Source organism: Tarenaya hassleriana, unplaced genomic scaffold, assembly GCF_000463585.1.
Source record: "Tarenaya hassleriana unplaced genomic scaffold, ASM46358v1 Cleome19, whole genome shotgun sequence".
In the NCBI taxonomy this organism is placed as follows: Eukaryota; Viridiplantae; Streptophyta; class Magnoliopsida; order Brassicales; family Cleomaceae; genus Tarenaya; species Tarenaya hassleriana.
Window position 1 is genome coordinate 367,145 of NW_010965304.1, and position 15,416 is coordinate 382,560.

The 15,416-nt window shown below is 39.5% G+C and overlaps 5 protein-coding genes across 5 annotated transcripts; 3 read left to right on the forward strand and 2 right to left on the reverse strand.

Moving 5' to 3' along the window:
• The first annotated feature begins 1,478 nt into the window (after positions 1 to 1,478).
• Positions 1,479 to 3,022, forward strand: LOC104810783 (epsin-3). Its single transcript, XM_010537198.2, has 4 exons — positions 1,479 to 1,718; positions 1,816 to 1,938; positions 2,044 to 2,205; positions 2,368 to 3,022. The coding sequence occupies exons 1-4, from the start codon at positions 1,579 to 1,581 to the stop codon at positions 2,891 to 2,893; spliced, it is 951 nt and encodes a 316-aa protein (XP_010535500.1). The 5' UTR covers positions 1,479 to 1,578; the 3' UTR covers positions 2,894 to 3,022.
• On the reverse strand, positions 2,933 to 5,171 carry LOC104810782 (actin-11). Its single transcript, XM_010537197.1, has 5 exons — positions 5,042 to 5,171; positions 4,487 to 4,553; positions 3,982 to 4,375; positions 3,272 to 3,885; positions 2,933 to 3,194 (listed from the first exon to the last, which is right to left on the reverse strand). The coding sequence occupies exons 2-5, from the start codon at positions 4,544 to 4,546 to the stop codon at positions 3,129 to 3,131; spliced, it is 1,134 nt and encodes a 377-aa protein (XP_010535499.1). The 5' UTR covers positions 4,547 to 4,553; positions 5,042 to 5,171; the 3' UTR covers positions 2,933 to 3,128.
• A 1,678-nt stretch (positions 5,172 to 6,849) lies between these two features.
• On the forward strand, positions 6,850 to 7,746 carry LOC104810784. Its single transcript, XM_010537199.2, has one exon. The coding sequence runs from the start codon at positions 7,028 to 7,030 to the stop codon at positions 7,559 to 7,561; it is 534 nt and encodes a 177-aa protein (XP_010535501.1). The 5' UTR covers positions 6,850 to 7,027; the 3' UTR covers positions 7,562 to 7,746.
• A 2,158-nt stretch (positions 7,747 to 9,904) lies between these two features.
• On the forward strand, positions 9,905 to 13,179 carry LOC104810786 (U-box domain-containing protein 13). The gene is made up of 4 exons (XM_010537201.1): positions 9,905 to 10,382; positions 10,780 to 10,896; positions 11,208 to 11,666; positions 11,759 to 13,179. The coding sequence occupies exons 1-4, from the start codon at positions 10,107 to 10,109 to the stop codon at positions 12,908 to 12,910; spliced, it is 2,004 nt and encodes a 667-aa protein (XP_010535503.1). The 5' UTR covers positions 9,905 to 10,106; the 3' UTR covers positions 12,911 to 13,179.
• Positions 13,085 to 14,459, reverse strand: LOC104810785. The gene is made up of 3 exons (XM_010537200.2): positions 14,359 to 14,459; positions 13,517 to 13,721; positions 13,085 to 13,393 (listed from the first exon to the last, which is right to left on the reverse strand). Exons 2-3 carry the CDS (start codon positions 13,685 to 13,687, stop codon positions 13,322 to 13,324), a joined length of 243 nt encoding a protein of 80 aa, XP_010535502.1. The 5' UTR covers positions 13,688 to 13,721; positions 14,359 to 14,459; the 3' UTR covers positions 13,085 to 13,321.
• Between the last annotated feature and the right edge of the window lie 957 nt (positions 14,460 to 15,416).

Here is a 15,416-nt window from a genome sequence, read left to right on the forward strand (position 1 = left end):
CACGAACTAAAACAGAAAGCTTCATCCATCCATAACAAGGAAAATGAACATCGACAGATGGACACCTACATTCGATTTAAATCTTAACACATTTTTTGTGGATAAAAATAATAAATAATTGGAAAAGGGTACAGATGGTGGGACCCGCATGAGATAGACGGTCAAGATCCGCCACCATCATTCTCAGGTCAGTTAATCTCTCGCTAGATTTCCGGGCAGTTCGGGACCGTTGGATATACCCAGCTTCTTCGCGCGTCCTAATGTACGGCCAGATCTAGGTGAAGGGAAATATTGATCTGGTGTGGTCACTCCTACGGATTCTGCGTACAGTTGTACTACTACTGCTTCTGGGCTTCATCACTCCGCAAGGCCCGTGGAATTCGATAATTATAATTACCCGTTAATTTAGATGCATAAAATTTATTATAATTTTCTTCATATATTAGTCTACATACGACAGCCTAAACATTTATGAAAATACCATTTGATGATATACATATATATATATATAATTAGGGGTGGGTAAAATATCCGAACCCGAAATAACCGAACCGAACCCGACCGATATATATCCGAACCGAACCGAACCGTTAAAAATAATATATCCGATTGGATATGAATATTTCAAACCCGAAATATCCGAACCCGAAATAACCGTAAACCGAATAAACCGAACCCGAATTAACCGTAACCGAATATATTCGTTTATCCATCCATATATCATCAATTAATATGTAATATATTCTAAATCTAATTAGAAAAATTAATATAATGATATTGTTTTATAACCATGGTATATAAAAAAAAACCAAATATGCATGTATTTTAATGTTGTTTTTGTTATTTTTATAAGATAATTGTTTGAATTTTTTTATCGTTTTTTTGTTTGGATAACCCGAACCGAACCCGATCCAAACCGATCCGAACCCGAACCGAACCGATTAAAAAAATATACCCGATTGGATATGAATATTTCAAATCCGAAATACCCAAACCCGAAATAACCGAACCCGCCCGATCGCCCACCCGTATATATAATAATTGGCTGTAACTAATTAAATCGTTTGAAACGATTAAAAGGGCGAAGTAGATTTGACGGTTCCGATCCGAGCGTTATTAAAACAAATTAAATTTTTTTTAAAGTAAGGTTCGGAAAAGTTTGACTTTTTTTTCGATGGGATCGAAGAATGATAAAACTTGGAATATTCAAATTTCAAACGGGAGGACTTATTGGATCTGAGATCTTGAGTACTGTACCTAAAGATTTTTCTATTTGATCGATTTATATATTCCATTATATTTGGATCGTAATCAAATATGTTTTTTTAATTCTCTGAATGATATCATCTCTAAAAAAAAATCAATAATTATGTAACCAAAGGTCCCACAAATGCAAATTAAAAACAATGAAAAACAGGGAGAGGATTAGGTGCAAGATACGACTAAGAAGACATTCATTTATAATATGAAGAACAAGTTTGAATTTTGAACCAATCCAACACACCTTGCGGAGGTTGGCCCATCTCTCTCTCTCTCTCTCTCTCTCTCGTTTTTCCGAAAAGAAGAAGAAGAGGTGAAATGTTGAGCAGGAGCCGTAGCAGCAATATCGCCATGGGAGCACCTTCGTTCCATGACCTGAAGAAACAGGCCTCTTTCTTCTTCAAGGAGAAGCTCAAAACGGCGCGTTTAGCCCTCACCCATGTCACTCCTCTTCAACTGTTAGTCTCTCTCTCTCTCTTCTCTCTCGATCGATCATGTATATGGATATGGGTTTTTCATGGGATATATATATGTGTGCGTGTGTAAACATGGAAGAATGACGGAGGAAGCGACGGATGGGAACACATGGACACCAAACACGCAGACACTGGGTTCCATTTCAAAGGCTGCTTTCGAGTTTGAACATTACTCGAGGATTGTTGATGTCTTGCACAACAGGTTCATGCCCTCATCCTTGTTTATTTTGTTTTTTGTGCATTTTCAATGGATCTCAAGAGGGAGAAAAAAAGGAACTTGATGTTTTGGCTTTTTCCTGCTCCATAGATTTGCAAAGTTTGAGAAGAGAAGCTGGAGAACGGCTTATAACTCACTGATAGTGCTTGAACATTTGCTCACTCATGGCCCCGAGAGCGTCTCCGAGGAGTTCCAATGCGATCGAGACGTTATCTCCCAGATGGAAACATTCCAACACATCGACGAAAAAGGGTTCGTATCCAATGGGAATTTGCATCTGATCCCAGTTTAGGAGAAGAGATTTGAAACATGTGAAAACAAATGTAGTTGCAGTTTATGTCTGAAGCATAAGCAGGCATTAGAGGCAAGTTATTGAATCGTCTGATTAGAGGGTAGGTGGGATTGCAATTGCAGGTTCAATTGGGGATTAGCAGTCAGAAAGAAATCAGAGAAGGTGCTGAAGCTGCTCGAGAAAGGAGGGGCTCTGCTCAAAGAAGAGAGAAAACGAGCTCGGGAACTGTCACGAGGGATTCAAGGATTCGGTAGCTTCAACCACAAGTCATCCTCTTCTTCTTCTTGGCCGGAGAAAGGAGTTCTTCAAGAATCTCCGGTCTATAGAAAGTACAATTCCCGCTTCGAAGAACAAAACAAGGTTGGAGACAACATAACAAACGTCACTCAAGAAGAAGAGATGGGCGAATCCACGCGTGTAAAGCCTCAAACCCAGGAGGAGAAACCAAAGGCAGGATCAAGTGAAGAATCAAGGAGCTTGAAAGAAAACGTTGCTCCCGAAGAGGAGACGGATCCACTTCTGGGTAGTAATACGAAAGAGGAGGGATGCTACTCCTACTCCGCAGGAGGAGGACAAGAAGAAGATGAAAGGCATCCATTCACGGAGGGCGAGAACAAGCAAACGGTCGCTTCACTGCTCGGAGATTAAACCAAAACGTATCTCAAAACTGATTACTGTGCGGAGATCGATGTAAAGGTTTCGAAGTGAACCTGATTACAGATTATGCTGTATTGCGTTTAGGAAAAGTAATGGTGTGCGTGCGTGTGTGTACTATTATTGTTATGTATTCCACAAAGGAGGAGAATATATATATATATATATGTATAAAAACAGGGAGAAGAAAAAAGTTGAAGAGTGGAGGTGTGAGGTACATTGGGAGAGCTCAGAAGCATTTCCTGTGCACAATCGACGGTCCAGATTCGTCGTACTCGGCTTTCGCAATCCACATCTGCAACGCCAATTTGTATTGACAAGGAAGGAGAAAAAGAAAGAGAGAAGAGAAGGGAAGGGAAGGGAAGGGGGTACCTGCTGGAAAGTGCTGAGAGAAGCCAGGATAGAGCCACCGATCCAGACACTGTACTTCCTCTCAGGAGGAGCCACCACCTTTATTTTCATGCTGCTTGGTGCCAACGCCGTTATCTCCTTGCTCATCCTGTCCCCTATCCCCGGGAACATCGTTGTCCCTCCGCTCAGCACTATGTTCCCGTACAAGTCCTTCCTTATATCCACATCGCACTTCATTATCGAATTATACGTCGTCTCGTGTATTCCCGCCGCTTCCATCCCTATCATCGACGGCTGGAACAGCACCTCCGGGCATCTGAATCGCTCCCCCCCTATCGTTATCACCTGCCCATCCGGCAGCTCGAAGCTCTTCTCCACCGACGAGCCCGTGTTTGCAGTCTCCAGCTCCTGCTCGTAGTCTAGAGCTATATATGCCAGCTTCTCCTTCATGTCTCTCACGATCTCTCGTTCTGCCGTGGTGGTGAAGGAATACCCACGCTCGGTCAGGATTTTCATGAGGTAGTCAGTCAGGTCACGTCCTGCGAGGTCCAGACGTAGGATTGCGTGGGGAAGAGCATATCCCTCGTAGATTGGAACCGTGTGGCTGACACCATCTCCAGAGTCCAACACAATACCTGACCAAGAATTTCCAAAGCATCAGTCATTAGGAAATTCTCTCTCAAATCATAGGAGAGTCTTGCACAAGAAGAAGGGTAAATAAATCTGCTGACCAGTTGTACGACCACTGGCGTAAAGGGAGAGAACAGCCTGGATGGCGACATACATAGCAGGGGTATTGAAAGTCTCGAACATGATCTGGGTCATCTTCTCACGGTTGGCCTTCGGGTTGAGAGGGGCTTCTGTGAGGAGAACCGGGTGCTCCTCGGGGGCAACACGAAGCTCATTGTAGAAGGTGTGATGCCATATCTTCTCCATGTCATCCCAGTTGTTGACAATACCATGCTCAATTGGGTACTTGAGAGTCAAAATACCACGCTTGGATTGAGCCTCATCCCCAACGTATGCATCCTTTTGGCCCATACCCACCATCACACCTGTGTGGCGTGGCCGGCCAACAATGCTGGGGAAAACAGCTCTTGGAGCATCATCACCTGCAAACCCAGCCTATACCAGAGACTCGACGACGTGAGTAGCACGGAGAATAGCAATACTGACAGAACTTGTGGCGCATATCTCCATATTCAGTGGATGTTTATACCATTGACAGAATATTACCTTAACCATTCCAGTTCCATTGTCACAGACAAGAGGCTGAATATCTTCACCATCTGCCATCTTCAATCTGTGGAAACAAACCAATTGTACACCCAACAAATCAACATCCTATAGATCTAGAGAAGTAAAAAAAATAGCAACAAACGAGCAAGTAGATCATGCCCATAAAACAAGATTAAACCATACAATCAGGAAAAGCTTTCCCCGAACATTTTCTAGAGGTAATCAAGCAAAACAAGATGAAATCGTAAAATTTTCCTGAATTCGTAACATCGTTGGATCCTCCTCACTTTTTTTTAGCTGATCAAACGTGTAAACAATCGGGTGCAAAAAATAAAACTCCAAATCCGCTCCGACATTCCTCGCACATTCCATCCTATCGAACCATTCTTACACGCGTAATAAATCCGAAAAAGTATATCCAGAAAATCCTTCACCACATATTCGAGCTCATTACTCCAAAAAAGGTCCACGAAATACTTCGATTTTCCTAACATTTTCCCGCTAACCAAAAAGACAGATGAATTCGTTAAGAAACCACAAAATAGAATTCACCTGGTGAATTTCCGAAGAGGAAAAAACGACGAACAAGAGGAGAACGAGAAAGAGCTGAAGAAGAAGAGGCTCTCGGATCCTGAAGCGCCCGCTCTTGAAGGGTTCAAATTCCTTGAGAAGCGAACCTTTAACCGAGGCAAATGGAACTTCCCTTTATATCCTGTGGCCGTAAGTAGATCCTGGCCGTTAGTTTTCTTCCGGACCCAAAATCTCAGCACCTCACGACACGTGTCCTCCTATTTTTGGTAGCAAGTACAGCAACCAGACATTAAATGACGGATTTAACCCTAGCTCACCGGTTATATCGGTGCATACAAATGGGCCTATTTAAGAACTCTTCCTGTTTATGGGCCTTCAATAGAAGCCCATTTTAATGCTGGCCTTAAACTAATTAAATATTTAGTTCTCGACAACAAAATTATATTAAAATAATCATTTTCCACACACACATATATATATATATATGTGTGTGTGTATATTAAGAACGTGGTGCATATTAGATTAATAATGATTTTAAAATTCCTAACTGGTCTTAAGACTGATACAAGGGAACATTGCTATGAAGCATGGGTTTGATTTTTAGTTTCAGTAGACACATTATTGGTATGAATAAAATGATTATTAATAAATTGTATAAGTAAGACTGGTTGAGTACACAAAAAAAAGTATAAAGAAAAAATATAACATAGAAAATAAATTAAAATATCTTTGGGAAATTGCTGAAAGTTGGGGGCAGAGAAAATGGAAGAATGATGGTGGGACGTTGGGGATGCAAAATAATTAAAGCATGAGCATGAGATGTAATTATTTGGAATGAGAGCCTCGCATATTTATAGTTTAATATTATTTTAAAAAAATACATTGCTTATATTATTTACTCACGCTTAATTTATCAATATATATATATATATATATATATATATATGCGCGCATGGTAATGCCTGCTATACGTATACATTATATTACGTAAAGCAAGCATTAGTATAAATTAAATTATGATTTAAATACGCATTATTTTCATACATTTTGATTGAGAGTGTGACATGTTATTTGGCTGTATTAAATTAGATTCATTAATTTCGTATGTTTATAAAACTCCTAAATGATATATAGTCCTTTTGGTACATTTTTTCCCCATAGTTTCGAGCATACATATTTCTTGAGCGTTTAAAATATTGCGAGGTTAAAACTAAATTAAATAAAACATTGGTGGACTGAAATGTAAATCTCGAAAGAAAGATACTTAGGATGCGGTGAAACCCAAGCAATCCATGTGGGTCCCACACAAATAATTTATTATTACCGTAATCATTGTTTTCGATAATCTAAAGGCAATTTTTTTTGGTTAAAGTAATCTAAAGACAATTTCATTTTTGAATAAGATTTTAATTTCCCTTTTCACATATGCGTTCCCGAGAGGGAAAAAAAAGTTTTTTTTTTTTGTCAAAAATAAAACTTTGTATGTATGTAATATACACGTGTGTATGCATATATGTACGTATACATGTATGTAAGTATATACGAGGTTAATAGCAATTATTTAATGTTTACTTCATAATTGTCTAAACCTAAAAAATACGAAAAACACGCAACGAATCTGCAACCTCCCCCGTTACAAAATGTCAACGAAGGAATCCTAGGAAACTTAGGTTGTTTGTCTTGCAATAACTGTGATCAAAATCGCACCCTTGTTAACATGATATGTATATAAAAGCAAGCACGATATTATTTTATACTTTCATTTATAAATATATTACAAATCCTATATTTATATCTCTTTCATGGGCTGCATGCAGCATTCTATATATATCTGTCGTTATAACACAGAGACACGCGGATATACATACACACACACACAAACACACGAAAAAGACATACTAATTGGCATCTTCGTTCTGTTCCTAGGATCAAGTCATTTGTTCTTGTATTTTCTCATCTAAATTCGAATTTTATTATTTCCTTTTTAGTCCTATCCAGTTTCCAACGATGCCAAACGCTGAGATTTTCTTGCCCAAGAAAGAGTTCGACTCCGAGGAATCGGAAAGTTTAGCAGTTTTTTCAACGCCTCAAGATCCAGATTCATCTCCACGTGATCAAAATCTATCAGGAGGTCCCTCAAAAAGATCCCAGAGCGGACAAGGACAAGAGCAAGATAAGGAACATGAAGAGTTGAGGGATCGAACGAGAAGAAAGAGAAAGCGGGAGGGCGAATGTGGGGTCTCTCCGTTGCAGATTCCGGTGACGTCCGTCGTGGAGACATCGCCGGCGGGAGAATATTCCGGCGAAGGGTACAAGACGTCGGAGGAGATGAATCCTTCGTCGCTGGTGGACGTGGAGGTGAGAAACCCTAGGCGTAGTCGCGATCCGCCGCCGGCGCCAAGAAAGCCTAAAGCAGCTCCGGCGATGAAACAGTTTCGGAGCTCTCTCGTTCTTCTTGATGTTTCTCGAGAAGTCGAATCTATGTTTCCTCTGTCTGTTCTTCAAGATTTCTGTGAAAAGATCAGAAAAGCTGGATCTTGAAGTTTCACATACATATATACACACACACACACATATGTATGTACGAACACATATTTGGTTGAATGTTGATGCATGCATAACGTCTTTCACCTATATATCTATATATGCGTGTGTGGTTACACCACATGAGTTTAATTTTGGCTTTAAGATTAATTTATTTCATGTCTGATATATTTGCATTGCAACATGTCTGTATATTAATGTTCACATCCTTATTGGTATAGTTATGAAACGTCTATATGTGATATTATTACATGCCGGATTCACACATATATATATATATATATATATATATATATATATATATAGTGATTACATTTAACAATAGTATAGCGTCCAAGACGTCAAAATAAGTTTTTGGAAGTAAACATTATTTTTCAAAATCTCTCTCTCTCTATATATATATTTATATATATATATATATGTGTGTGTATTCCTATTTCAAGATTACGGATTATGAGAAGAATGATATATATTTGATTAATCAAATCTCATTTAAGACGTTGACTTTATTTTCTGTTTATTGACTTTGGCCCCAACAAAAGCAAACATCCGCCCGCTTTGATCGCCACACTTTTCCATGAAGAATATTCTCTTTCGAGGAAATCGCTCTTTTTTTTATACTATAATGTTTTTATCCCGAAAAGTCATAATTATAACGTAATTTTACATCTACGTATCTGGATTTAATTATGGATATATTTGTACCTCGATATTAATTTAGGCTGAAATTTTGCTATAATAGTTGCTATTTTTGTTTAGATCCGATTTTATAATCTATACCAATGCCACTAACTTTAACATTTTCTATGTATGATTTAATTTTATATCTAATATATAGCGGAACTAGAAAATTAGTTAAGTGGGGGCTATTTTTATTATAAACAATTTTAATTTTGTGGGGATATTATACAGTTTTATTCAAATTTTTATATAATTTATGTGAAAAATAATATTTTTAATTGGTTGAGTGGGGGCATATGTCCTGTACACTTGTATGTAGATCTGCCCTTATATATATATATATGAAAAAAAGTTTTTCCGACAAAAGACAATATGACCAAATCGTCTAATATGTCAGTTCTCATTTTTGTTAAATTCTGTTAACTATGATATAAAATTTAAGGTTGTGTGGTAGTATGTTCGATTAATGCAATCATTCAATATTGATGTTGATTATAATTATATATTTTACAGAAACTATATATATATATTTCTTATTTATATTATAGTTTTACTGTAAAATCAAACACGATAATATAATTTAACATATTATTATATTTATGATTATTTTTGGCACACGTATCAAACGTTATTTAATTAAAAGAGCTTATGGAATATAAAAGCAAACATCGGAAGTGTTAAGCTATTATAGGCTCAGGCCCAATTAGAGGCTTAGATTAGCCCAAACAATCCGTGATAAACGGCACGTAGTTCAGTTCCTGAAGGCAGAGACACTGCACAGTGCGCACCGGTGTTCACATATTTGAGCTCCGTCTTCAAAACGGCAGGATGTTTACTTGCTTGACTAAAAAGCCGTTGAGATTGGCATACGCGGACCAATGATTCGTAGACGAATCTGCATCTCCACCGTTGATTGGATGGTCACTGCCTGCAAATCCAACGGCTATTATTGACCAATAGCCGAGCCATTGAACCTGCATTGATTTCCGACATGTGAGCTGCGTATATCATCTTTTAATTGGCCAACCCATAAACTGATCTGGCGGCTACCATGTCGCTATATAAAAATAAAATTAAATGGCGACAATCAAATATGTTAATAAAATATAACAATTAATCACATACGACGTAATGCAATGCAAAAAAGACCACATTTGAGAAAAGATTATAATTCTTGGCCCGACATTCAAATGTAACCTTTGTTTTTTATTTATCATTCAATAGTTAATAACATTGAAATAGAGGACGAAAATTAATTTTCTTCATATATCTTTCTGAATTTAATTTTAAAATTTGTGTATTGCTCGTGGGATTTTGGATTTTTTTCCCTGATAAGGATTGGATTTTGGATTTTTTCCACGTAGATTATAAGTTTGAATAAAAACAAACCGGAAAATTAGGGGAAATGTGTTATTAAGTCAATGGTTTTCGTATTACAAGTTAAATTTTTTTTAATTTCCAAGATTTCCGTTGCAACAATGATTTAAGCATTGACCCAAGTAACCGACTAAAGCCAGCTATTGTGTCACTAACCGGTTTTCGGTTATATAACAAAACCGGTTCTGGCCGATCGATCGAACCCACATCGTCATGGAGCCGAGCCGAGCTCACTAGCCGAGAGAGGACCGCAACTTGCGAAATTGCGAATGGCCACCGGTTTGGTTCACCTCACTTAGCCACGCCGGCGAAAAGTCTCCGCTTTCTCACTCTCTCTTTACAATCTCTCTCTCCCTCTCTCTCTCTCTCTCTCTGTGAAATGGTTTATGCTCTTTGATTCAGCTGAGTGAGAAGATTGTCTACGTTCGTTGAAAGCTGCAATTTGTACGTGTAGGATCGGATCCGAAGAACCGGACGCGAAACGATGGAGGAGGAGAAAACTCTGGCGGCTACGGCGCAGAGTTTGATCGATTTAGTGAACGAGATTTCGCTGGTTTCCGATTACAGGACGACGGTGAAGAAGCAGTGCAGCAATCTGGCGAGGAGGCTGAAGCTGCTTGTTCCTATGTTCGAGGAGATTAGAGATAGCAAGGAGCCGATTGATGAAGACGCGGTGAAGATTCTGGTCTCGCTGAAGGAGGCGATTTGCTCAGCCAAGGATTTTCTCAGATTCTGCAGCGAAGGAAGCAAGATTTACATGGTGCGATTGCTTTGTTCCTGTTTCCTTTCCTGCTCGAGAATGTCATTTGTTCGTGTGCGTTTTCGGGGTTTTTTATTTAATTGGGTTGGATCTGCTTGTAGAAAGTGTGAGAAATGTCGTAGTTTTTTTTTTTCCTGGTGACTATCGGAATTCGAACGAACTGGTTCTTTGTTGAAATTAGTTCATGCCTTTGCTGAGGTTGTCAGGTGATTTCCATAGATGGTCGATCTGTGTTTCAACTGCTGCTACCTGTCCCAGTCGTCTATTGTAGTTGACGTAATTTGGCTCAGACAGTGGCTCTAGGATTTGGAGTTTGTTTGGAATCTTTTTGGGTTTCGATCGATTCCATCTTTGGAATCTGGATGAACGATTGACAAGATCTTTGTTCTGCGTGTAGGTCATGGAGAGGGAGCAAGTGATGGGTAAATTACTGGAGGTGTCAGCTCAGTTGGAACAAGCTCTGAACTTGATTCCGTATGAGGATTTGGACATATCGGATGAAGTTAGGGAACAGGTAAAATTATATTACAGTAGCCCACAAGCTCCAGTGTCTGATCACAAAAGAAATCCAGATAGCTTCTCCCATAGAGCATTTGTACGACAGCTGATCTGCTGTTCTTGAACTCAATGGAATAGGAGATAAGATGGAATTGGACACTGAACTTATCTGTCTAAGTTGAGTATTGAGCAGTGATGTTGATAGAGAAACTAAACCGTAATGCCCATAAATAAGCTTTAGGATCTAATTTGATGATCATTGAACTATGGATTGAAAGAAAGCCGGAGTAAAGAATATGGATATTCTCTTGTGTTTTTGTAATGCAGGTTGAACTTGTAGTCAGTCAGTTCCGCAGAGCTAAAGAAAGAGTAGATGCATCAGATGACGAACTGATCGAAGATCTTCAATCCATCCGTGACAAAGGTAGCGACCCTTCTGCCGACCAGACTACCCTTCAGAGGGTCGCCCAGAAGTTACAACTCATGGAGATATCCGATTTAGCTCAAGAATCCGTGGCCCTCCATGAAGTGGTTGCTTCCAGCGGAGGAGACGCAGGTGAAAACATTGAGGAGATGGCAACGATACTTAAGCAGATCAAGGATTTTGTGCAGATGGAAAACGAATACAGCGAGGAGGATCAGAAAGGAGTCGAAGGGCTTAATTCAGGAAGCAGCGGACAAAAATCGACCACAGTGAATCATAAGATTCCTGTGATCCCTGACGATTTCCGCTGTCCGATCTCGCTGGAATTGATGAGAGATCCTGTCATTGTTTCTACAGGGCAGGTAAAAAGCTTTCCTGTATATATTTTCAGCTTATGCTAACCTTTTTCTATCATATAATCTTAGCCAAACTTGCTTTCCCTCTCTCTGTATAGACATATGAACGAACTTGCATTGAGAAATGGCTGGAAGCAGGGCATTCGACATGCCCGAAATCACAGCAGACACTGACGAGCACAACCCTCACTCCAAACTATGTCCTTCGCAGCCTCATAGCTCAATGGTGCGAGGCTAATGGCATGGAGCCACCAAAACCTCCGAGCTCTTCTCGACCCAGAAAAATATCATCCTTCTCCTCTCCAGCCGAAGCCAGCAAGATCGAAGATCTTATGTGGAGGCTCGCTTATGGAAACCCTGAGGACCAGCGGTCCGCTGCCGGGGAAATCCGACTCCTGGCAAAACGCAATGCTGATAACCGTGTGGCCATAGCTGAAGCCGGGGCAATACCACTTCTCGTGAATCTCCTCTCGACACCCGATTCCCGTATCCAAGAACATGCGGTGACAGCTCTTCTCAACCTTTCGATATGCGAGAACAACAAAGGAGCTATTGTTTCTGCCGGGGCAATTCCCGGTATCGTTCAGGTCCTCAAGAAGGGAAGCATGGAGGCTAGAGAGAATGCTGCGGCCACGCTTTTCAGTTTATCGGTGATAGACGAGAACAAGGTGACGATCGGTGGCTCGGGTGCGATCCCTCCGCTCGTGGTTCTTCTCAACGCGGGCACACACCGAGGGAAGAAAGACGCAGCTACCGCACTGTTCAATCTCTGCATATACCAAGGAAACAAAGGTAAGGCGATACGGGCAGGAGTGATTCCAACATTGATGAGGCTATTGACCGAGCCCGGAAGCGGAATGGTGGACGAGGCACTCGCCATTTTGGCAATTCTCTCAAGCCATCCGGAAGGGAAATCGATCATAGGATCATCGGAAGCAGTTCCGTTCTTGGTTGAGTTCATCAGGACAGGGTCACCCAGGAACAGAGAGAATGCGGCCGCAGTTCTCGTCCATCTCTGTTCAGGAGATCAGCAACATCTGGTCGAGGCTCAGAAGCTCGGTCTAATGGCTCCATTGATCGATTTAGCTCAGAATGGAACGGATCGAGGCAAGAGGAAAGCAGCTCAGTTGCTCGAACGTATCAGCCGCCTTACCGAACAGCGAAAGGAGACTACGACTCAGCCAGAGATTGAGGCCGAGCCCACACAGCCGCCGCCACCACCGCCGACCTCGGATGCTGCTGATAACTAAGGTACTCGGTTCTTCCACGAGGCAGAGGTAGAAGATCACCTCATTCAGGTCTGTTAACATTATACACACACGTGTGGAACTGTATCATTGTAACACTTAAATTATTGTAATCATCCTCTCTGAGTTTTTTTCCTATGGAAGAGATGTTGTTCCACTTAAACAAAACATTATGAATGATATTACATTGTACTGGTATTTCACATAAAACTTGTTTATTTCAGGACAAGAAATGATCTTTCTGTTCAGTAAATGGTATGCCTTAAACTTTCTGTCACCAGACCATACATGACCGAACCAGCAAGTATGCAAACACAGGGTTTAAGAACATCGAAAGGATTTGCCCGAACAATATAATCTGTAGACTAAATGTAAACTCGGGTGACTGTAGAGATGGGGACGAGATCCACAAATCTACTTTCTTCCACGGGTGAGCCTCTGCAAGTGGTAATTGATATTTCCCCAGGAGTTCGATTTCTGGTTTGTCTGCAAAGCAAAAGAATTACCCGGCAGATTTCAGCCGAAAGTTTCATCCTTTTGCAATGAGGAAAAAGGCGAAAACCCAAAAGTGCAGAGGAGAAGATATTCAAAGAAATGTAAGATAAGGACCTGGGCATTCATACAAGCGTTAAGCAGTTCCTTCGACCTCTCGCATTTATCGTCCTTGATGTTGTTAAGGGCCAAACAGTTGAGAAATGACACCATTTCCTTCATGCACGGTTTCGATATGGACCCAAACTTCTTCGGGTTTATGTACATATTACCACCTTTTCTCCCCATTGTTCCTCAAATGTGAAACCCAAACCGAACGTGTCTGAATCAGATCGAGAAACCAAGAGTAAAAGATATTCAATTAACAATTAAGCTTATTCAACTCGATCTAATCACTAGACATTGTGATCAATTAAACCCTTATGTCAGTTCCAATTCTTGCCACAATGCTCGTTTAGTCTGGTCTATACCAGAAACTCTACAAAAAAAAAAGTATCCAAAAGCTACAAGAAATCACGAACCCTATCGACAAAAAGACCACATGGATTAGAACAATCAATGATCAGTTCATACTGATGCTCAAACGGCATACCCACGATTAAAGTTTCAAAATTTACCTGAATTTTGTAAAACCCTAATCCATGGAGACTTCAGTCTAGACCTAGTTCCATCACTACCTACATGTTCAAGACAAAGGCATGTAGCCGAGATGGCAGATTTTTCATCAGAAATCGATCCATGAAGGAAAAACCAGAAGAACCGATTTGCATCTGATGGAATCCAGATTCGAATCGAATCGAAGAAACAAGACTGTAATCCTACAAGTGCAAGCTCAAAATCCTGGCATTGGCTAATTGCACTACAAACGAAACAGCTAAGAAACAGGATTTTTGGTGAGAATTATACCCATTGATCATACGAATATGGAACTCGATAAAGTATATGCATCGAAACTGTACCTGATACACGACGTTCAAGCAGATCGCCGATTATGGAGGCAGAAGAGACCAATTAGGGTTTCATCCTCCACAGCTTTAGTCTAATTACAGTGACCTCGGTTTTCAATCGGGCCGGGTTTCGGTTTCGGATTTTTGGAAAACCGGGTAATAAGCCCGTTCAGTTTCCTAAATGGGCCTACAAGTTGGGCCTCTTCGGCCTGCACTATCATTTTTGGAATTTTATTGTTTTTTTATTGTAATTATTATTTTTTTGTTATTGTGCACATCAATGTTTTCAATGTTTTTTTTTCCTGTATGGAAATACTGTTTTTATGTTTTTATTTTCGCTTTAATGGATTTAACAGTATGTATATGCTATATATGATTTTACAGTGATTTACAACAATTGAAAATTTCTGTTACCGCATTTTTCTTCGGCACATTTTGTATAACCATTGTAAATATTTAATTTTTAAGATAAACATTTCACTGTCTTTCATACGATTCGAAAATTTATAAAATAACACATAAACAATATATAATATAGGCTAATATTAATTAAAAATCTAAATTACGTTATTATCTTTATATTAATAACCTTTCCAAGAAGAACAATTCACGTTAATTATAGGCAAAATAGATACACAAATTCTTTCAATCAATTACTTGTTCAAATTTCAAAGTTTCAATATTAATCATACTCTCCATAAGCTTTCTTACTTATATTATTCAAATAAATATATGTTTCGGTAGAAGAAGATCGTTATGCATGTAATGTGCATGATGACATATATACATACATACATGCATCATGCATGCATACATACAAGCGTTCAGGTATTTAAATTTTCTTGGTACGTATCGATAACGACGATGAGACAAACTGACGGACCAGTTCATCACATAAAAACTATGGGCCCCACTAACAATATTTAAACTATATTTTTGTTTCAAATACTTTGGGACGTTAGCCTTTCAATATATATATATTATTTAATTCCAATTTATAAACAGCGTGATATATAAGATATTATGTCGGGGGGGTCATTTCGGTTATTAACCGAATAACCGAACCAAAC